Source organism: Chelonia mydas, chromosome 1, assembly GCF_015237465.2.
Source record: "Chelonia mydas isolate rCheMyd1 chromosome 1, rCheMyd1.pri.v2, whole genome shotgun sequence".
Lineage (NCBI taxonomy): Eukaryota > Metazoa > Chordata > Testudines > Cheloniidae > Chelonia > Chelonia mydas.
The window spans coordinates 105,254,581-105,278,310 of record NC_057849.1 but is presented as its reverse complement, the minus strand read 5'-3'; the positions used below and the strand labels follow the sequence as shown (position 1 = coordinate 105,278,310).

At 38.1% G+C, this 23,730-nt stretch overlaps 1 protein-coding gene across 4 annotated transcripts in view; it reads right to left on the bottom strand.

Moving 5' to 3' along the window:
- Nucleotides 1-23,730, bottom strand: part of MYO16 (myosin XVI) — a 579,449-nt gene that overhangs the window by 395,352 nt on the left and 160,367 nt on the right. For all 4 annotated transcript variants that reach the window (XM_037896729.2, XM_037896722.2, XM_043535412.1 and 1 more), the window contains exons 3-4: nt 18,258-18,328; nt 12,500-12,643 (exon numbers count right to left, since the gene is read on the bottom strand). In XM_037896729.2, the coding sequence (XP_037752657.1) occupies nt 12,500-12,643; nt 18,258-18,328 (215 nt within the window). The remainder of the gene's footprint in view (nt 1-12,499; nt 12,644-18,257; nt 18,329-23,730) is intronic.

The window sequence follows — 23,730 nt, the reverse complement described above, 5'->3', positions numbered from 1 at the left end:
CTGGGTGAATAAATGAGTTGTAGCAAAATCTGAGCAACTGTTTAGCAACCTGGACTTCTTCCCATTCCCCCTCAAGTTGCTGAAACTGGTGTGGGTAGGCCGGAAAATTAGGAAGCAATGCCTCTGCCTCAAACTCCAGTTGCTAAGCAGCTAAAATGCACTGGTTTTACATCTCCAGTGCATATTCTGCTTCTCACTGATTCCTCATAGAATTACTTTTGTTTTATAAAGAGGAGAGGTGCCAAATGACACATGGGGATAAATGACTTAGCTTCATGTATGTGACTGGATACTGCCACTTTGATACTGGTGTGTAGGTGACAAAAACTAAATGAACAGATACATGTGGATGTTGTACATTAAAAAAAAAAGGATGTATGCTCTCTCCCTGCATGTGGGAAATGCTGAGATGTTAAATGGTATGTAACAAGTGACTATTGTGTACAATATCTAGAAGCTGTGAATATAAGTGCATTATGCTACTGTAAGCAGCTAATAGTTCCAAAGCACTAAGTCAACTAATTTGCATTTTTGCAATGTGTTAAATTCACAGGGGTGATTAATAACCTTGAGATATTCCAAGACTTCAAACTATGTGCTGTACAGCAGGTTAATATGCAGCCTGAGTAACACTCTCCTGATGGATGGTAATTAAATCTATTTTTCTCTACAAACAAGTCATTGTGTGAAATACCACTGTACTTAGAAAGCTTAGAATGCCATCTTAACTCAAAAGGAAACTGGATTCCAGAACAACATAGTGTAACTAGAGAACTAGCCCATCCAAGTAGACTCGAACTATGAAGTTACTGTGTCTGGGTAATGCATAAAGTACAGTACACTAAAAAGATTTTCTAGCCACAGAATGCAATGGCATATTTCTGTAACCACAATATCCTAATCCTGCTATAGAAAAATGATCATATATTATTTTCTTATTGATCAAATTTGATATGATCCTGTAATATATAGCACTCAATCAGTATGCGTATCATATCAGTGATATGATTACAAGTTCATTTGCATGAAAAAATGAATTAGTCAACTAATATATAGGCATATAAACTTCTGCACTTTTTTTCTACTTCAAAAGGGCAACAAAGTATTTTATAGGAAGAAATAGAACACAAATACTTAAGGGACGTGGCCTCTCAAGGCCTTTCTCCCTAATTATGCATTTTAATAGGTTAATTTGTTGTTTTCATGGGTTTTATCAAATCTGCTCATATATTGCAATCTTATCATCATATGATTGGTGGACATATACTAGTTAATTCCCATCTCCAAAGTATGTTTAGTTTCCTCTTTTGTTTATCATTGTCTCCTTCCTCTCCTGAACCTGTTTATCATTGTCTCCTTTCTCTCCTGAACTAATGCTTTATTGCTCATTCTCTCAACAGTTCTGTCTTTTAAACACCTTTTCTGAAAATAAATCCATCTTTAACTATTCATAGGCTAGTCCTTTTCTTTTTTCCATGAGTTGCCACATTCCATTTTTAAACCTGAACACAGTGCTGCTGATTAAAAGTGTAATAGTTCCATGCCACCAAATCATTCAATAGAATAGGTGCAAAATTTGCATACTGTGGCTCCTGGGTCAAGAAAACAGCTTTGAATATTATCAAGTTGCCTCCAGATTAAGTACTCTACAAAAAAACCCATAGACAATGCTTCAGGGAAAGATGTAAAACTGGTATCAGCAGTTATTTTTGTTGTGTCTTAACCTAACAACGTAAGTACTACAAATACAGTCCAAACTCAGAGTTATGAACTAACTGGTCAACCACACACCTCATTTGGAACCAGAAGTATGCAATCAGGCAGAAGCACACACATACACACACACACACCCCAAAAAAGTAGCAGCAGCAAATACTGTACAGTACTGTGTTAAACATAAACTACTAAAAAAAGGGAAATTTTAAAAAAGATTTGACTAGATAAGGAAACTGTTTTTGTGCTTGTTTCATTTAAATTACGATTATTAAAAGCAGCATTTTTCTTCTGCACAGTAAATTTTCAAAGCTGTATTAACTTAATGTTAAGTTGTAAACTTTTGAAACAACAACTATAACGTTTTGTTCAGAGTTACCAACAACCTCCATTCCCAAGAAATTCATTATCCACCCCCCCCAAAAAACCCTCCGCGAGGATCTCCATTGTTCTTCAATTTGAGTCTTTAATGCCTATGCTTCATTTCGTATCCCAATCTCATTAGTTTACATTGTTGTCCACTAAATTAAATTAGCTCCTCATTATCAGAGACCAAGTCTACACCAATTATTCTAAATTTAGGACTTCCGTCCCACTATACGTTTCTCCCCTCCTGTTATTTTAACTGAAGAAAGTGCAGAGGTACACGTAAACACGTGAGCTTTTTAATGACCCTTCTGTCACCTTCTTTATTATCTCCATTAACCCTGTACTGTTACCCTTTACCAAAACCATCTACTTTCAATCGACAAGCCAGTTTTTTGCTGAAGCAGTTTTCTTCTCACTGCCTTTACACACCAATCTTTAGGGCTGCGCATCATGACAAGCTGCCCTTGAATTTTTGATAAATTATGTCACTGCTGTGTTTTCCTCTAGTCAGTCACTCATGATTTCAAAAATTCATGAATATTCATTTGCCTTCTCACTTCCAAGAATCCAAGATCATAGGCCTTGTAAATGGCCTGGGACCCACTTATCTGAAAGACCGTCTCTCTCCCCACACTTGAATCAGGGAGAGGGGGAAGCTGCAAAGATATTCTCTGTGAGGGCCCCTCAGCTTTGGATATCATTTCCCCATTGCTAGTTATTTGTCCTGGTCTTTCCTTTTACAATGAGTGTATGGGAAGGCAATGATGAGGGATCTTAAAAACCTTAAGCATGGTGGGTTTTTTGTTTATTTATTGCTGCTGAGTTATTGGTGATTGCTATGTATAATCTTGATTAATGGTTGGAGGGGGTAAGAGAGGGGGACAGAGAAGCAGTACAATCTATGCTTGCAGATTTAAGAAATTTTCAGGAGTGCCTACAGCACAGAATAAGCATTCCCTTTTTATGATAATGTTTATAAGACAAGGTAACTAAATACCAGTATATGGATGCACAAGGCCCCTCCTTTCTGGTCACACTGGTTCAGGACCTCAGCATTTCTAACACTGAGGATCTCACTCACCTTACTGCCCACTCTAACTTCAAATGAACTGCAGAGGCCAACCACTTATCAGAGGCCAAAAATCTTTTCTTCATCCTTCCTCCACTTGACACCTTCCACATTAATAAGCCCTTCTGCCAATCCAGTATTGAAAGCATCTTGATCATTATTTCTAATTGTTAAATCCTTCATACACCTTTAATAACAAGCATCTCTGACACACCAAGCTATAAAAATGCAGTAGTTAGGCAAAACTGAGAGGCCCTGCAAGTATCTTATCAAAGGGTTCTGAAAAATTTAGGACACTTCCTTGACTTTTTACAAAATATATCAATGAGATGTTATAAGTCCTGGTCTTTCCTTTTACAATGCTGCTTACATGTAATAACTTTTTACAATTGTGGCCATTTAAAAAAAATCACCATTTCTCAGATACTTTGGCAATGTAGAGGGGCCTAAAAGTGGGTAACAACTGTAATTTACACTCATTTTAAGGCTGTTACATTACCAGAGCGGTGTGAAGGGATCTTTATGTAAATGAGAATTCAAACCAAAGTATTGAAGAATTTCAAAATCTGTGGCACTCCTAGGACAAAATGGGCATTGAAAGAAAGGCGTTTCATTTCTTTTGAGTAAAGAGACTAAGATACATACTCCCATGCCTTCATTGTGGATTATTTGTCCAAAGATTTGCCTTTCAAATACAACATACTTTTGTGGCTAAAAGAACTATTTACCCATAATTTTACCATACTCACCATTAGTTTTATTATTCTATGTTTTCAATGGTATCCACAATGTTAAAACCAACCAAATGTAACATCCCACTTTTGTTTTTTGGTGGATTACTCCTATTGCTATTACGTGGAATTTGAAAACTTTCACCCATCTTCTCCATCTTTATGTAAAACTGGTGTGGTTTCTAAAGTTTTAAAAGGTCCATTAGCAGGTGAACTCAGCAATTAAACCATTCTTGTCAAAAATACAATATGTTAGGAACTATCCAATGCACACAGAGTATTATTTACTTTGAGTCACAGGTTTAATATGTACCTTCAAAAGCACAACCTGCTGGGCTACAGGTTTGCCTCTGAGTCATAAGAGTAAGGTGGTAACATAGATTCACAGCACTTAATTGTAGTGTCACAATACACTACATTGACAACTTGTGGTCACAAAGAATTCTTTGGCATTTCCCCCTTAAGTATGGGCCTTTACCCTTGTGTTCTGGCATAATTCCAATATGAGTAATATATACATTCCACCAACATAAATTGCCCTTTGACTTAACAAAAGAAATATTCTTCTTCCTTTCCTGTTCTTATACTATTGTATACAGTATTTGTAATAAGTTTTAAAATGACTGTTGCATTTTTCTCTGAGGTGGCAGCATTTTGGTGATGGAGGGATAAAGGAATGCCTATACAGAGAGCAGGTTGAAAAACAAAAACAACATTTTCATGAAAGTTGTCACCCAGTTTTTCATCAAAATTGAAAATTCCTTGAACAGTTTAGTTGCAAAGCTTGCTTTAAAAAGGTGTTATTTTCAGTAAAAACATAAATAATAAAATCCAGAGCCTCTAGGTCTCTTCAAAACTAGATGGATCCACAAATTGCTGCAAGAGACTCATCATGCAAATGAGATCTATGAGAAGCTAACAGAAGAAAGGCTGGCTAGGTTCTTGTGAGAATTCTCCAATACAAAAAGTAAGGGCATAGCATTCCTTCTTCACAGAGATTTCCCCTTTCTGACATCAGTGGAGAAATTCAGTTCCCAGGAACTTTATACTTTGCCTGAGGCTCTTTCCACATGTATGACCTACTTAATACTCATATCCTAAACTGTCAAGACACAGTATTCTTCTATCCAAATGAAATGTTTAGTGCCATATTTTTGGTATTCTGAGCTTGGTGCGAGAGAAATTGGTAGATACAAAGGGGAATGGGTTTAGAAGTCTTCAAGCATTAGAAGTCTTCACATGTTTGTCTATATAAGATATTTATATGCAATTACCTTAACATCTGAGTACATCACAATATTTAATGTATTTTTCCTTAGAACACCCTTGAGAAGTAAGACATACTATTACCCTCCTGTCTTACAGATGTAGAGCTAAGGCACAGGGATACTAAATTAATTGAACAATCCCCCACATAGGAAGTTCATGGCAGAGCAGGGAACTGAACCAACAGCTCCTAAGTCACAGGCTAGTGTCCTAACTACTGGATCACCTAATATTCATATTACTCAGTAGTCTAATCTCTGGCACAATGTGAGCGCCACCAGGAGTAGGATACAATAACTTAAGTTATGCTTTTCATAAAACAGAATTAAAAGCAAACTTTACTAAAAGATAGATTGGTGTCCCCCAATTTTCCTTTGTAATTGTTGTCCACTCTGTCAGTGTTGTTGTCCACTTTCTCCACTGGCACAACTGAACAACGTTTAGTATTTCACACTTATGTCTCCCTTCTCATACCTATTATGAGAAGACTGCCTATCCAATTAATGGACCACAATCACCAGCTTCTCTCACAAATACTGTTGACGCAAAGAATTAACTCAACCTCTAAATATCACTCTCAGGTTACCATTAATTACTTCCTATTCTTGACCTTCAATGGCCCTACTGTCTCCTGTCCTTTAACTTTCTCTATGTTTGAAAAATGTTTATTTTTTAATTATATTCTTTTCTCTTGATTTCATACTACTGCTTGTTATGAGGTTATTTCTTTTAATATTATTTGCTAATATTTTTCTTAGGGTTGATATTTCTAACAAGCTCCTCATTTTTTATAATCACCATGCACCTTTTAAACCCTGATACTATAACATAGAAACTTATACACAATCATTGTATATATGGCTGGTATTCTATGTGATTTCATTCAATATATTACACAAATAATGAGAATTCTTAACTCCTGCAATACATTACTTCTGTATAATTATGAAACACATGTAGAATAATTATATCCACACACCCCTATGATCACATCATATGTCCTGCAGCTTTTCATATAAATTTTATACTGCAGCAAGTTTTGTAGCCCATGAAAGTACAAAGTATGTGCTGAAGAACTCAGTGTTTTCTTCTTATTTCCATTTTTTATCTTTCATTTAATCCTAAAGCAAATAATATTGTGATCACTGATCATTGTTTGCCAGGATCCATCCTATTTTGGTGCTTTTAGTCAGATCCATTATAATGCCACTGTCCAAATGGTGCTCTCAGTCACACTGAAGTCAAAAGAGTTGCGTACATGGGTTGCAGAATTTGGCCTACTGTACATAATATAAAATGCTATTTCCAAATAGATGGGGAATTGACAGGCAAATGTTCATTAACGAGCAACGTGGGAACAAAATACCACAAATGAAATATATAGTCAGGTTTAAAATGCTCAACCAATATTATCACTGCAACCGAATCTGGCCTGTTAAATACAATACGTTATTATGGTGTTTGCCAATGTGGAAGTGGTTTAAAAATATATATTTTCAGCTTTCCTTACCTAAACAGGAGTATAAACCTGTCAGATCTCACAAGCTAAGCAAAATCAGAGTAGGTTTTGTAAGAGATATCCATGACACACTTAGAGGATGAAGGAAATGGTACTGTGGATTAAGGAAATGTGATTCAGGAGACAACATTCTGCCTTCTTAATCAGTACTCCATGACTCTTCCAGCACAGTGCTCAGAATAATGTGCTTCTGGAGATGCTGCCTTTCAGATGAGATATATGGCAGGACCATTTATGATCATTAAATGTCCCATAATACTTTTTTGTAAGAATGGGACTCTTAAGCTCAAAGTGCTCACCAAATTTCAACTTGAATAATCACATTCTGCCTAGCTAAATTTCTTCTGTAGTTTCAATGAGATATGGTACAATTTACTTACTGTTTTAACCAGTTGTGTAATGTTCCTCTTGTGAAATTGTAGAGTTTCACTGCAGAGGATAGCTGGATTTTAATAATGGGCTACATGATTCCAATATTTATAGTCTGTGGGCCTTATTATCATTTAAAACTAATGCTCATTTTCATCACTCCAGCTGTTAAGAAGATCTAAAAATGGGTGTAAATATAATTTCAAATTAATACTTTATGGCCTCTTTACCATACCAGAGTGGTGAAAAAATGGTGAGCCTCAATGTAAAGGTTTAAAATGTAAAAGTTTTACCAGTATAACTATGTTGTTGAGAGGGGGGATTTTTTTCCCCCCACTTTAACTATACCAGTATAGTTAAAGTGTCAAAACATCCTAGTGTGCATTCAATGGAAATGAATGCATCCTATGAAGTGAGCTGTAGCTTACGAAAGCTTATGCTCAAATAAATGTGTTAGTCTCTAAGGAGCCACAAGTCCTCCTTTTCTTATTGATTACATTGAGAACAATCTGCAAAGAGAGTTCACTCACTCATGCCAGGGATTGATTTGGCCAACTGTCTGTAAAACTATTTTATAAGAGAAAATGCCAAATCTGGTCATGGGCTTATGCAAACACAAATGTCATGCCCATTTTTTTTTGTTTGTTTAATTTCTACATACAGGTAGTATCAGAGTTCTGTGAAAAATATCCTTTAAACTGAGAGACTGTGCAGCAAGTAATAATACATTAAAGTCTTCTCTTTGGAGGATAAATCATATTCCAGTCTCACGGAAGCCTAAAAGGTACTTGACATTCTCTTTATACCATTCCTTCCATTTGCTTTTCAACTCTGCATTACTCATAAGTGAGATGGTCTGTTCTCATGGCAGAAGCAAGAAATCTTCAGAGCAGGAGTTCAACAACGTTGGAAGTATACCTGTTCATTCAGGGGGCACTTCAAAAATGCCCAAATGAACTGCAGTGTTGTTTGGTGTTCCACAACTCAGACAACTTGTTTAACATTGCAGATCTGCTCCTGTAAACCTAATGCAGGATGTTTCAAGCAGAACTCTGTCTTATATACTCACAAGCAGCTCAGTTTTCCCAAATTCTTTTTTAAAAGATATTGGATCAAATACAGTCCCAGTACAACTCCTTTAAACAAACAGAATCTTAACTACCTAAACCAAAACTGAATTTTGTCCATCAATTCCAAGTAATACAACCCAACTGAGCAAAAGCAACATTCACTGGTTTTTCTCGTAATGTCAGAAAAAGAAAGTATTAGAAAGAAATGGGTTTCTGCAATACATAACTATTTTCATGTGCCTATAAACAAAAAAAACCCTGCATAACTGACTGCTGCTGTGTATCATTCTAATACATTATTAATCATGTTTATTACGGACCATAGGAACCAATCAAGAATGAAGCCCCATTGTGCTTACTTGGGCAAGTTTCCCATTGACCTCTATTACATTTTTGCACAAGATACAATTTCAGGATTTGGCCCATGGTGGGGAGGGATTGGGCTATTTTCTTTTAATTTATTGCTTGTAGATGCCTGCATATTCAATCTTTAAGAGAGAAAATGTTGCACTTGTTTTCTTATTCAAATAAATTAAAACGGAATTAAAACAAAAATGAAGGAATTCATGAGGTTTTATGAAGTGTTATTTACTCTTTTAACTGCATAGTAAATTTGTGGAATAACAGAAGTTGCCTGCAGCTGATATGGACATTATCCAGTCCCACACTACACATTAGACATAGACCCTGAAACACTCCAACCTCAAGGCAATGTAATTATTAATATTAGAAGCTCACACAAACATGGTTTGGGGATGTGAAATAAAAGCTTCCCTACAATTTCTACTTCCATTTTCACTTGGATGAAATGTTACTAAACGTATTATTTATGTCACTGTTCAGAAACTACTGCTCATCTAACAATTTCCCTCCACAAGATTATATTTATTATTCCCAATCCTGGGAGAAAAATAAGTGATTTATGTAGTGTGGGCCAAATTCTGCCCTGAGGAGTGCTGACTACATAGCAAGGGGCAGAATTTGCCAATATATGTGTATATATAATTACAAAAATATTCTTGTTTTGTTCAACTATAGTACACATAGGAGAGCCTCATATGCTGCAACGTTTCAGAAGATGTACAAAAGCTTTTGAAAAACAAGGTTTATAATAAATAGGGATCAAAGCACAGATGATGTGGGATACAAAAGAACTTTGGTTATAGACCCGGTTTGAAATAATGAGATTATATTCTATTGCAGTTCTAAGCAAAATCCTAGGGTGCAGAGGTAAGATTTTCAAAAGTGCTGAACACTGCCCTAACTCTGCTTCCACTGAAGTCATTAGGAGTATATAATGCTGAGCATTTTTGAAAATCTCATCCAGGGAGCAATGGCAGGCTTGAATAAGGAAAATATTGCCCTGCTTCAAAAAGACATAATTTCTCTAATGAAACAGATTGAGAATAGGATATTTGAGGATTTTTTTACCCCATTTCATCAGGGAATAGATGCTCTTGACTGTTTGTGACTTAGATTTCCGTACTTATACTGTAAATTAGTCATAAAGAAAAGAAAATACATGTCTATTATTTGTATGGCAGTGCAATGTGCTCACAATGTCTTAGGCCATGATACCTCAACTTGAAGAGCCCAACACAACAGGCTATGGAGAAAGGGTAAGCATTAGATACAGTCAAAGTTTGTGTTAATAAATGGTTGAAGATCATGAACCAGCTCATTGCTTCTGCAACATGAACTTATCAGTTTTAGCCAATGTAGTGGTCTTCTCAAACTAAAGGAGGAATAAACAAGGAGGAATACACAACAAACAGTACTATCCTATACTGGTTAAGGTGGAGTGAACTTGGACTAAAATGTGCAAATACCGTCTGCCAGAGATTTCTCAGTATTTGGCAAAAGTAATGACAATGTTTATAGTGGCTAACTCCCACTCTATCATATCTGACAGCTGTGGTTTAAGAACATAATAATATAGTCAACACACAAAACCAGAAAATAGTATACATAATACATGTTGCACCTAATGGGACCAATCACAATCAGATGTCAGATGTAATTGATAGCTTGAGGAAAACAGCAATCATAAATGAATTCAGAAATTATAAAAGGCTAAGACTCACCAAGATTCTAAGAAATGATATGGTGAGACTCAGATCAGTGAGAGATAACACCGGTGGGTTGGTGAAAGCAACTGGAAGGAGCTTTTGGAGCTCCCTACCTAGGGGAGTGTGACCACTTTTGTCACCCATGATTGACTGGATCCCCTGCTAGTTCTGGAAGCTCAGGTAGTAGGCAAGGAGTGCATTATTCCATGTGAGCCTTTAAAGAATATTACAATCATTTTGTTCAGATGCAGTTCATTTTGTTCATAATACAGTTATTTATACCATTGTCACCTAAAAACTGGATTACTAGAAAACTCTATATTAGGAGTGTGTCAGAAGACCATTTGGAAACTTCAACACCCTACTTGCTTAGACATGTTGTTCTCATGGAATGCATTATACCTGTACATCTTAATCTGCATTTTTTTCAGATCTAATTCAATATGCTGGTTTTGACCTATAAAGTTCTAAATACATTAGGTCTTGGTTATGTAAGAAACCACATCCCTTCTCAGAAGGTACCAAAGCAGTTGAGATCAGAAAAGTTACTCAATCTAATGTACCCTAATTTAAATGGGAGTGTCTGATGACAGGATATTTTCACTGAGAGAAAATAGTTCTTGCACTCAAGAACTCTTTCCACCTTGGTCTGACAGATTTAGACTCTGCTGACTGTCAAGAAATACTGCAAAGCTCATCTGTCCTCCTGGCTTTCAAGACGGGCTCTGATTTGAGTAAGCAGATGAGCTAATTGGGAGTTACATGGGTTATTCTCACTATTGGTTTATTCTCTACATTAAAACAGTGATATTCTCTGTAGTGTTTCTGGTAGTGTGGGGCATGCCCCCCAGATGGGGTCATGAAGCACGAGTTATGGGATGCAGACACAGACCTCTTAATCGTTCTTCAGTGTCTCAAATTTAAATTAAGAAAGTGAGTCTCTCTCTTGCTGTTAACAATGCTAACAAATTTTTCAAAATTGCCCCAAGAGTAACTGATAGAGAGATGCCTGCCTCAGTTTGCAGAGAGCCTGCAATAATAATTTAAAGGTGTAAACTATCTCATTTATTTCAATAGGTGCTAATTCAGATGCTGATGGCAATTATTTAAGGCAACGCTGTTAATTATTTCACTGTTTATGAACGCATATATGAGAGGAGAGGAACAATAATATTATGAAAATCTATATCTGCATTTTCAAAGGATGGATGAGGGTGTGAGAGATTAGTCAATGCGGTCCAAAATATGTGTGAATTAAGATGGGTAGGCCTTTAACACCACATGGTGGGGTTATAGGGTGGGCGCTATTAGTTTCATTTTTCTTAAGCGAGAGTCAGCTTTTAACAGTTTATGAAACCCTGCTCTAGAATAAGTTTTCTGGTGGTATTTGTAATACACAATAGCCTAGAGCAAGGGATGGGTGAATTTCGAAAGGGTCAAAATAAACATTCCTATTACATAAAATTCAGGATTTTGTGTGAACATACTTATAGACCTGTAGAACTCAACAGGAGTTTTACATTTGTCTTCTTTGGGGTCAGGAATTGGCCATTAAAATAGTACTTTTTTCTTGCTATATATTATAAATCAATATAAGCAAGTAAACAAAGTTAGATAACACTTTGGGCAATTTCGACATTGTCCCTTTAAACTACATTGTAAAATAAACAGCGACCAATATCCACGCAATACCTGACAAGATTAAAGTCTGGCGCCTTAGAAATAGAAAAGGCTTAACAAGAATAAAGTGCTCGTCTATCATAGGCTGAATGTAGTGTCTGTTATACTTATTATACATAACATTCTTTCTTCCATAGATTCAAAGTTGGTTAGATCAATATTAAATTGCTCTTACTTTCATCACATTCACAGATATCTCTTCATGAATACTGAGTGTAACTGAATGCCAAGAATACTTCTTGCTTCTGAGAAACAATTTTGATAGGACTATCTGCCCGCTTGGCCTTTAATAGCAAGCAATGGGGAGAAGAGAAAGGAAATTATCTGCTTGTCCCATTTGGGACTGACCTATTAACCAGATACATCATCTCCTAACCAAAACAAAACAAAAACAAAAAAACCCCTTGACATGACATTTACACTGTAGCCACTTTACAGACCTGAAAAATTTCTTATGATAGACTCTCTAAATATGCTGCGCTCAGAAAGAAAAGAGAAAGAAAACCATGACGTATGGATATATTCTTCTCACTGATCGGATTACTTATATTGTATGTTGCATTCACACAAACATTTCAGATCTCATACCTTTGCATACTATGTCTCGTTTTCAAGAACACAATGCACTGAATTGTTTTACTTACTACTAACAGTAGCAGGACAATATCAGGATTATCACATGCACAGGCTACATGCACTGATGTCCAAAAATCCTCATCCTGATGATTTACATTTACTCCTCTGTCAATTAGAATTTCTGCAGCAAAGGTATTATCATAACGAGCACACTGAAAGAGAGAAGAGAAGATTAGACACAGGGCTCAACTCAAGGTACAAGTGAATTTATCAATGAACTTTTTTCAAAAAAAGAACAGGACGACTTGTGGCACCTTACAGACTAACAAATTTATTTGAGCGTAAGCTTCCGTGGGCTATGAAATTTATTTGAGCATAAGCCCATGAAAGCTTATGCTCAAATAAATTTGTTAGTCTCTAAGTGCCTCAAGTACTCCTGTTTTTTTTGCGGATACAGACTAACACGGCTGCTACCCTGGAACTTTTTCTAGTTTGTGTTTATTTCCTACATAACATAGAAAGTGATCAGATAATATACTGAAGATTAAGCTTCCATTTCTGAAGGGAGCTGATGGATCCATGGAAATAAACTCTGTGACATGCAGGGAGTACATACTATTAGTGTAGGATCCAAATTTACAGAAGGCTTGGCTTTCCATAGCTACACAGAGAACAAGATTTACCCTTGATTAAATTACATCATTACAAACCAGGGCTCTGATCTTTCCTAAGAATTTTCATATGGAACAAATTACAGATGGGACTGCACAGCTCCAGGCATAAACAATGAGCTACAGTGTCTTTTGCCTCTAGTTCATCAGGGTTTGAAAACAGCCCAGATGTGTAGTGACAAAAATAAAATAATTATTGCACTCTGATGTTTGTTCAGTGGCTTTTGTGAAATGAATTGGCAGTCTTAGTCCACTTCATGCAACAAAATAATCAATCGTAATTAGCTTTCTTGTTAGAGAGGGTGGTTGACTGACTGGGCATACCAAAGAAACAATTCTGTGCCTCCCAAAAGAATGGACACGCCAGGTTGTAACTTCAAAAAAGCTTAGGGCCTGAACTCTGCTACCATTGATGTCAATGGGAGTTAGGTCAAAATTTAGTACTTCTGAAAGTCCCACTCTCAATTGCAGGTTTAAAACACATTAATATGGCAGTCTGGAAAAATGTGAATAATGCTCTTAATTCAGCATCTTTCACAGCCTTTATTAAAGAAATAGATCACTTTTTGGTATAGTGGAGAGAAGACACAGAGGAAAAAGGAAATGAAACAGTTTTATATTGTAAGTAATTTTTGAATGACATTTTATGGTAAATATATTTTTAATTCAGTTCTTGAGTTAGCAGATTTCTCATGCTAATGGCAAAGAATCCTCCAGGATCAGCCTTTTCCCTTACATAAAGCAGATTATATCCAGTTAAATTTTAAAAACTGCTACGTAAATGATCTGAGTGAGCAAATCTTTAAATAAATGCCAAGTTACTTTTAAAAAAATCTTGAAATAAAGTTGTCTACTCTGTTTGTAGCATGACTGATCCCCAGAGGTATTGGCACTGTGTTTAAAAGAGGGTCAAATCTGGGTCACATTGAAATCAATGCACATTTTGCCATTGTCCCCAATGGGATAAGAACTTGGCTGTAAATGAACTAACAATATTCACGAAACCGAGTCAGTAGCTTACATACTCGACAGTATATCATGTTTCTCCCTGCATGAAGTTTTCACTTCTCTTGGAATTGTGTGTTAACTTAGGTAGTGACAGGCCCCACGAGACCTACTGAATGTAATGAGGCATGATGCATTAAGCTCAAAAAACCTAAAAGACAGTTCACTGAGAACTGCAGTTAAAAAGAGTTTTCCAGTTGCCACGTAGAGTAACTTAAAATCCTTAGAGAAGTAGGGGCATAGCGAGCAGATCGAGGGACGTGATCGTTCCCCTCTATTCGACACTGGTGAGGCCTCATCTGGAGTACTGTGTCCAGTTTTGGGCCCCACACTACAAGAAGGATGTGGATAAATTGGAGAGAGTCCAGCGAAGGGCAACAAAAATGATTAGGGGTCTAGAGCACATGACTTATGAGGAGAGGCTGAGGGAGCTGGGATTGTTTAGTCTGCAGAAGAGAAGAATGAGGGGGGATTTGATAGCTGCTTTCAACTACCTGAAAGGGGGTTCCAAAGAGGACGGCTCTAGACTGTTCTCAATGGTAGCAGATGACAGAACGAGGAGTAATGGTCTCAAGTTGCAATGGGGGAGGTTTAGATTGGATATTAGGAAAAACTTTTTCACTAAGAGGGTGGTGAAACACTGGAATGCGTTACCTAGGGAGGTGGTAGAATCTCCTTCCTTAGAGGTTTTTAAGGTCAGGCTTGACAAAGCCCTGGCTGGGATGATTTAACTGGGAATTGGTCCTGCTTCGAGCAGGGGGTTGGACTAGATGACCTTCTGGGGTCCCTTCCAACCCTGATATTCTATGATTCTATGATTCTATGATTCTCTTTTGGTTTTAAAATGTGAGTGGGACAGCTTGCTTACAAGCCACACTGCTTTTGGGCTGTTAACGAGGGCCAAGATTTTCAGATCTAATTAGCAATTTTGATATACTCATTTTTTTGGGTGTCCAACTTCATACACCTTAAAGGGGTATCATTTTAAGAGGGCAGTTGCTCAATACTTTACAAAGATGCCTCACGTTGGAAACTCCAAAACACTCATCACTTCTGAAAATCTTGGCCTAGCACTTTTGTTGGTGACTCCTAAATCACAGAGGGGCACGTGAGTAAAGACACCAATAGTATTACAAGGCCAGAGAAGAGAATTAATTTTTCTCTTCTCCTTTTTCTTCTGGTCTTCTGAGATATAAGACACAAGAACAACCAATATGAATGGGGTGAAGATGGGAGCGCTGCATTGGTCTATAGGCAACGTGGGTTTAGGATACAAAACAACAGCATACAGGAATGGCTAAAAATTGTAAAATTATGTTGGGAACGGAGTTGGAATTCCATACACAGAGTCAGAGTCTTGAGTCTAATAAGGTTACACTGTATCTGTAATATGCCAGTGTAATAATGCTGCTGTGTTCCATATATGTAAAATGGGAAACATATGTGTCTCTAAACCAAACTGAAATAGTAGTATACTTTTAGGAGGCCAAATTCTGCCCTCTGTTATACTCATGAAGCCATATTGAATTAATCAGGGTTACATTTGTGTAACAAACTTGGGCCCAAGTAACTAAAATTAGATGTTTTAGAACTAAGCTTAATGGCCAACAGCTATGGTAGCTGACCTGGAGCTACACACAGCCTTCAAGAAAAAGGGAACATGAAGGCTGGGTACCTATTGTGGGACATCCTGATCCCACTGAAGTCAATGGAAATTTTGCAACTGACTTCAAAAAAGGCAAGATCTTTTTCCCTAGAAAGAAGTGCTGTACAATATTTACTGAACTCTCTTGATTTATCACAGAGATTACCAATTAACTGTGGGAAAACTTGTTTTTCAATAATCTTTTTCTTATTCTCCAAAATATGTTTTTGGCAAGGTGCACGTTGGCTGAAATTTTGGTTCTTACTTCATGGACCTTACATCTGAAAATTGAAAAGATTAAGGAGTCATATTGTCTGTCTACACTCATCTCTCCCCTTAAAGCATTCTTCTTCTGTAAGGCCTTTCAGTGATAACCCATCACATATACAGAATACTCCTAAAAAACAAAGCCAAAGCTTCAAGTTGTCCCTTTGTTGTTTGGACTGTGCTATTTGTGCATAACAAAGGATCCTGCTCTCTTACTCACACAAGAAGAACCCTACTCATTCTAAAGGGATAATTTGCACACACAGGATTTGGCCCTTAAACTGTGAACTTCGTGTGGCACACAGAGGCAGGTGGTCCTCTATGTCGACAAAGCAAAAATTGTCAACGCTCAAAAAAATACAAAAATATTTTCAAATCCAGCATAAATTTGAACCATTTGATACCACTTAGGGTTTGCAGAGCTCTCTCAAGCAGCAATATCATAAAACAATGGTTTTTTGTAGCACATGTCACCTTCAGCCCATGCTCCACCACAGGTCCTGTGTCCAGCCAGCACCAAAGTGAATGGTGCTGGCCAGGGAAGCAAAGGAGTGTGTGCTGTACATTACTAGAGTTGGTTGGGAATTTTCGGTCAAAATGTGTTTTTGACAGAAAATGTAGTTTCCACAGAAATCAAACTTTTCTGTGGGAAAATTTAAACAAAATATTTTGTTTCGGGTTGGTTCAATATGAATTTCAGTTTGTTGAGCTGACCCAAAATTTTTAGTCAATTCATCATTAAGTTGCATTTCGTATAGTGGCTAATGGCCTCACTGGCATTGGCATTAAGGCCTCCATTTTCTCCTTTGGGCTGGGCTCTCTGGCCAGATTACATCTGCCATGATGCAATGCAGATTCCCCTCTGCACAGGTTCACGTTGAACTGACCTAAAATGAAACATTTCACTGTTTCCAAATTGAAATTTTTCTAAATATTCCATCCCTTGAAAATTTTTGACAAATTCAACTTTTTGTGCAGGTTTGGGATTAAAACAAATGTTGCAGTATTGGAATTGCCCACTGGACAGAAATTCTGATTTTCACTCAGCTGTACGCATCAGGGTGATGTACAGTGAGAGATCTAACCGATAGCTGCATCCCACAGGCGGAACCCCCATGTAGTTTAAAGACCACTACATCTGCAGGGGTGGATCAGGTACACTCTGTAAAGTAGATTAAGATGAATATGATTTATTTTGGTATTAGAGACATGAGTTACTAACTTCCTTGTCTGAATATAAAGTAGTAGCAGCAGTAATCATGGGATTGCTTCCACTAGATTTATTTGGTTTGCTAGCAGTAGAAATGTGTGATCAAATTCTGATTTTCAATTATACTGCCCTTAATTTGGGGGCATGTTTTTTATTGGCTTTTTTAAACACACTAGAAAACCAGGCAGGCTTACATGAACGTTTCACTAACGTTTGTGAACCTTCTGAAAGAATCTGGGCAAATTAATCATTTTGTATTCAAAACAGGCAAAACTTGTCATATTCTCCTGAGCATTGAGACATTTGACACAACCCTCAAAGCAAAACTCAGGTGCCCTGCAAATTTATGTGGGTCAAACCAGAAAACATGGTATGCATGATGGGGCCCAGCAAAATGAAATAATAGAGCTTCTTACAACCCTGCTGTGGGTCCCCAATTGTCCTGTACTTCACGGTAACTAAAAGTGACCGGACACCAGTGTATTTGCTGTATTTCTCTCTCTCCCTTAATTACATGGCAAACACAAACCTGCTCCCTTTTCCTTTAATCACTTAATCTGATATGCAAATAACTATGGTGATCTAAATGCAGATACTGTGTTAGATTTCCATTTGTAGGAGATCAACAGTGAAAAAAAATCAAAAGGAAGGAATGACATCAGTTAAACTGAAGGTTAAATTATCTTTTTTCTACTCTGTGCAGGTTTTGAAATATTGCATATCTCCATCTTACGAAGCAGGCAATTTTTCCTTTGCTCTTACTTACTGTGCAGATAATTTATGCCTAAAACATCTAACTGGATTTTGCTAGTAACCGTCCTTACTACATGATGCATCCCTACATAAGCCTTTTGAACGCCACCATGTATTTCATGTACACAGCTGGATGCAATTATAATCACTGTGGTGCTCCGTGTAGATAAAAAATTATTGATAAACCTTTGTTGTTGTTAATATGCTCAATATGCTACTCAGAATCTTGCCATATTTATCCACTGTCACGAACACTAATCTTCAATCCCTCTTACCAGATGGAGCAAGGAGCCTCCTGAGGAAATAAGAGTGTGAGGGTCTGCACCATCCTTTAGTAGCCGTAGCACTGAAATATCAAAGAAAAGAGAAGGAGAAAGAATTAATGCACCAATGCACTCAGCACTGAGATCTTAATAGCCTGATTTTTCATCATCTTCATTAACAGATTTAATAATATATGCAAACCTCTGAGATAAGATATGTAAAACGATCATGTCAGCATTTCCTGTCTCATTTATTTTAATGGCTAGGTCTGGCAGTTCAGGACCTTTGATAACTATGCTAACTATGAGCAATATCAAGGACTTCCCTAGAGCAGTATTTCTCAACCAGGGATCCGGGGCTCACTGGGGGGCCAGAAGCAGGTGTCAGGGGATCTGCCAAGCAGGATCAGCATTAGACAGGCTGGGGCCCAGGGCAGAAAGCCAAATTGCCATCACATGGGGCTGAAGCCTGGGACCCTGAGCTCCGCCACCCAGGGCTGAAGCCAAAGCCTGAGCAACTTAGCTTTGCGTGGACTCCTGTGGCATGGGACGGGGCTGACCCTGTTTTTTATATGCAAAAAAACAGTTGTTGTGGCACAGGTAGGCCGTGAAGTTTTTTATAGCTTGTTGAGGAAGGCCTCAGAAAGAAAAAGAGAACCCCCGCTCTAGAGTATGGTTGTGTTTCTGTAATTCTGAACACAGGATATTCCATAGCAAGGTCAAAGTCACCAGATTAGACCATGTTCATGTGAGTGCAGAACACAGTTAACTGATTTTATTGTATTTTGCAGAGTTCCCTGAGACCTAGAGGCTTTTTCGCTAAATGATTGAGATTAGTGTTCATAACTTATATTACCTGAAATTAATCTTCATGCCACAGTTTAGTGAAGTGCACTCCATTCAACCTCTACAGTGCATTGTCTGATCACTGACATAGCACAATTCCTGAAAAGATATTTGGGTATTCTGCTCAAGGTTGCATATAACAAACTCCTTTGAAATGAACCCAGGCATTTAACTCAGAGCAGAAGATAGCCCTGCATATTGGTGCTCAGTCAGGATTGATAATTCTTTATTCTTTTTCCTTGGTCTCTATGGCTTTTATAACCTTTTCACTTGGAATTCAGGAATTGACTAACTCACTCTATTAATGTTCATGCCAGGGCAGGACTGAATGATGAAAAGGCCAGACATTATCAGGGGAATTCACCCCTGCACTGCAACCCATTTGTGCTGGCTAACTGGCATAAGAAGTCCACAATGACCTCACCCCTGAGAAGTACCCTCAGCACAGAGGCCTACTATAGAAGCACAGCTGGTTCCACATTCTCATCACGAGGCCATGGTCCAAGAGAAGTTATATGATGGGTTAGGGGTATGATGGGGCTTCAGCAATTCTGTGCCACTGCAATGGCCCATAATAAAGGAGCGCACAAGTTAAGACAGCTCTTATGGCTCTCAGCCCCTGAACAGGGGAGTTGCAAACCATCTCCCTTTTTTGCTCTGCACCGGAGCTTGTGCTTCACTCAATATAAGAGTTGTGAAATGCACAGAAATATTAAGAGCAGTCACTGAAAGAGGCTGTCACAGGTTCCACAGTGAACTCTCTGTGGTCCAGTAAGGGCCCCCACTCTAGGCTCCCAGCTCCCCAGCAGTTACCTCTTTTGGGTGGAGACCTGCATCTCTCTCCCTCCTGACTTAGGTTTTTCCAGGCTGCACAGTTCCCTGCATATACTGTGTTATTCTCAGCAAGCCAGACTCCCTAACCAGGCCAAGGTCTGTGCACTGCTAACTCTCTGAAGGCTATGAATAATGTAATTGCCAGCAGTTATGAGTTACCACAGAGCTCTTTCTAAGCAAGCACATTTATTCTTAAGGTGAAGGTAATGCAAAGAAAAGATATTAAAAATAAAATAACCTATGCACATGCTAAAGAATTTAACAGAGGCCACCCTAACTCCAACCTAGGACTTTAGGGAAGGGTTGGAAGGACTGATACCTGCCAAAGGTTGCCACATAAGAATGGCCATACTGGGTCAGACCAAAGGTCCATCTAGCCCAGTATCCTGTCTTCCGACAGTGGCCAATGCCAGGTGCCCCAGAGGGAATGAACAGAACAAGTAATTATCAAGTGATGCATCCCATCTTCCCTTTCCCCCACCCTTGAGCAGAAGGTTCTGTCCATTTGCTGTATCAGAAAGAAGGCTCTAAGTCAGTTTAAAGTCAGGCTATTTATCTGAAAGTCCTTTATTTGTCAGTAGTCTCTGGAGACTCCAATTTGAACCAGTATATTTGAGCCTCTGCAAGTGGTGGTACCTCCTTGGAGGTGTTATAACCTCAGTCAATTTGCCTAATCAGCCTCCACTCTTCCTAGTTCCTAGAAAGCTACAGTCACCCTTCCCCACGGAAATGCATACAATGCCTGGAGCACAATGATACATAAACTTAACACAGTGAGATCTCCCACATATATTGCAGGAAGTTGCCATCTGTCACAGAAGCAAGATGTGAACTCATGGTCTCCTGGCCTCCAGTTCAGTGTACTTCCCACTATGCAAGAGATGCTGATATGGACAGGCAAGCAAGACCTGGGAGCATGCAGAGTGCACTGGAGCATTCACAAAACTACCAGGTCAGTGATTAATCTGTTCTACAGCATATGAGCAAATGGTATTTTTTAGAGGTGCGATAAATGAGAGTGGGGGGTAGCTCCCTTTTGTGGACAGCCAGCCAGCCAGCCAGCCAGTTAGCTATAGAATCCCTCTTGGTACTTGTTCTCTACTTGCTTTACCTGAAAAGGGTTAACAAGTCCACAGGTAAAAGGAAGAGAGTGGGCACCTGACCAAAAGAGCCAATGGGAGGGCTAGAACTTTTTAAAATTGTGAAAAAACTTTCCCTTTGTCTGGCTGTTGTTGTTCTCCAGAGAGAGAGGACAGAGCAAAGACAGGGCTGAGACTATTCTGCAAAAAGCTTTTTGTCAAGTATGGAAATCATCAGATCATACCTAAAACTCCTCATTTGAACCCCAGATATGTAAGTAGATCAGAAAATGTCTAGAAAGACGTGACTAGGTTTATCTCTGTTTATTTCTTATTGGCTTGTGGACTCTTCTGTGCTAACCCCAAATGGTTTTGTTTTACTTATAACCTTTAAGCTGGACCTCAAGAAGGTTATTCTTGATGTTTAATTTTTGTAAGTGGGTTTTTAAAATCTAGCAAAAACCTAAGTATTTTCTTTCTTTTTGTTTTTAATAAAATTTACCTTTTTAAGAACAGGATTGGATTTTTGGTGTCCTAATTGGTTTGTGCATATGTTGTTTAATTAGCTGGGACAACAGCTAATTTCCTTTCTTTTCTTCCTCAGCTCTTCCCAGAGGCGGGCGGCGGGTGAAAGGGCTTGAGGGAAGGAATTCCCAAGTGCTCCTTCCTCGGTTCCTAAAAGGTTTTTGTTTGTTTGTTTGTTTTTGCACTTGGGTGGTGGCAGCATCAACCCCTCCAAGGTCAAAGAGAAACTGTGACCTTGGGAGTTTAATACCAGCCTGGAGTGGCCAGTATTAATTTTTAGAATCCTTGCAGGCCCCACCTTCTGCACTCAAAGTGTCAGACTGGGGAATCAGCCTTGACAAGAGGTTTCTAACTTAGCCAGATCTTGGTGGTATTCCATGGAACACTTAGGCCTTGGCTTTCCTGCTATGTAATTTGAAATTCCTGCTACAAACCACAGAAGCACTAGAGTTTTTCAGAAATGGTCAGATGTGTTTGTTTTTTGTTTGTTCAGTAGATTTTTTTAAACACTGGCAATTTTCACTAGCTTTGTTTTCTGAAATGGCTGAGCTATTCTTGACCAAATTTTCCAGAAAAAAAATCTATCGGAGTCAGACACCAAACAGAAAATTTCAACTAAAACAGTTAAAGTTTAATAACTTTAAAATGAAAACAGGGATTTATAATGGGAAGGGATAGGCAACTTTAAATATAGCAGCAGCTACGTGCTCCACCTATAATGATACATCTATTTTGGAAGAATCAAAAAATGACAGTTACAACAACAAATTCTACTCCATATTTCATTTCAGGCTTTGAAAATCAACAGACAATCTAAACCCTCCTATAAATTCAAACCTGAAGAATAAAACCATCGTACCTCCTCATTTGCTATTTTATTTGTTTTTGCTTCATTTAATTTAGTTAATTGCAAAAGGGCTTTGCTTTCTGGCAAACACAATTTTGTAAGCTAAATACTCTTCGACTCTACTGTTGTTCTTGGCACTGCCACTGAACTGGGAAGCAGAACACTGAGTAATGTGAATTAAATGGACTGTGTTACAATTGCCAAGCGAAATGGAGAATATAAGGGAAGCATATTTATACTTGCCATAAACTTGGCAAAAGTGGAATAATGAAGGGAATTATTAGTTAAATTGGAAAAGATGGGGATCAATATGAAAATTGAAAGGTGGATAAGGAATTGGTTAACAGGGAGACTACAGGGGGTCCTACTGAAAGGTGAACTGTCAAGCTGGAGGGAGGTTACCAGTGGAGTTCCTCAGGGATCAGTTTTGGGACCAATCTTATTTAATCTTTTTATTACTGACCTCAACACAAAAAGTGGGAGTGTGCTAATAAAGTTTGTGGATGATACAAAGCTGGGAGGTATTGCTAATTTAGAGAAGGACTGGGAAATCATAGAGGAAGATTTGGATGACCTTGTAAACTGGAGTAATAGTAATAGGATGAAATTTAATAGTGAGAAGTGTAAGGTTATGCATTTAGGGATTAATTTTAGTTATAAGCTGGGGACGCATCAATTAGAAGTAACGGAGGAGGAGAAGGACCTTGGAGTATTGGTTGATCATAGGATGACTATGAGCTGCCAATGTGATATGGCCGTGAAAAAAGCTAATGCGGTCTTGGAATGCATCAGGCGAGGTATGTCCAGTGGAGATAAGGAGGTTTTAGTACCGTTATACAAGGCACTGGTGAGACCTCATCTGGAATACTGTGTGCAGTTCTAGTCTCCCATGTTTAAGAAGGATGAATTCAAACTGGAACAGGTACAGAAAAGGGCTACTAGGATGATCCGAGAAATGGAAAACCTGTCTTATGAAAGGAGACTCAAGGAGCTTGGCTTGTTTAGCCTCACTAAGAGAAGGTTGAGGGGAGATATGATTGCTCTCTATAAATATATCAGAGGGATAAATACCGGAGAGGGAGAGGAATTATTTAAGCTCAGTACCAGTGTGGACACAAGAACAAATGGATATAAACTGGTCATTGGGAAGTTTAGACTTGAAATTAGACAGAGGTTTCTAACCATCAGAGGAGTGAAGTTTTGGAATAGCCTTCCAAGGGAAGCAGTTCGGGCAAAAGACCTATCTGGCTTTAAGATTAAACTCGATAAGTTTATGGAGGAGATGGTATGATGGGATAACATGATTTTGGTAATTAATTGATCTTTAAATATTCATTGTAAATAGGCCCAATGG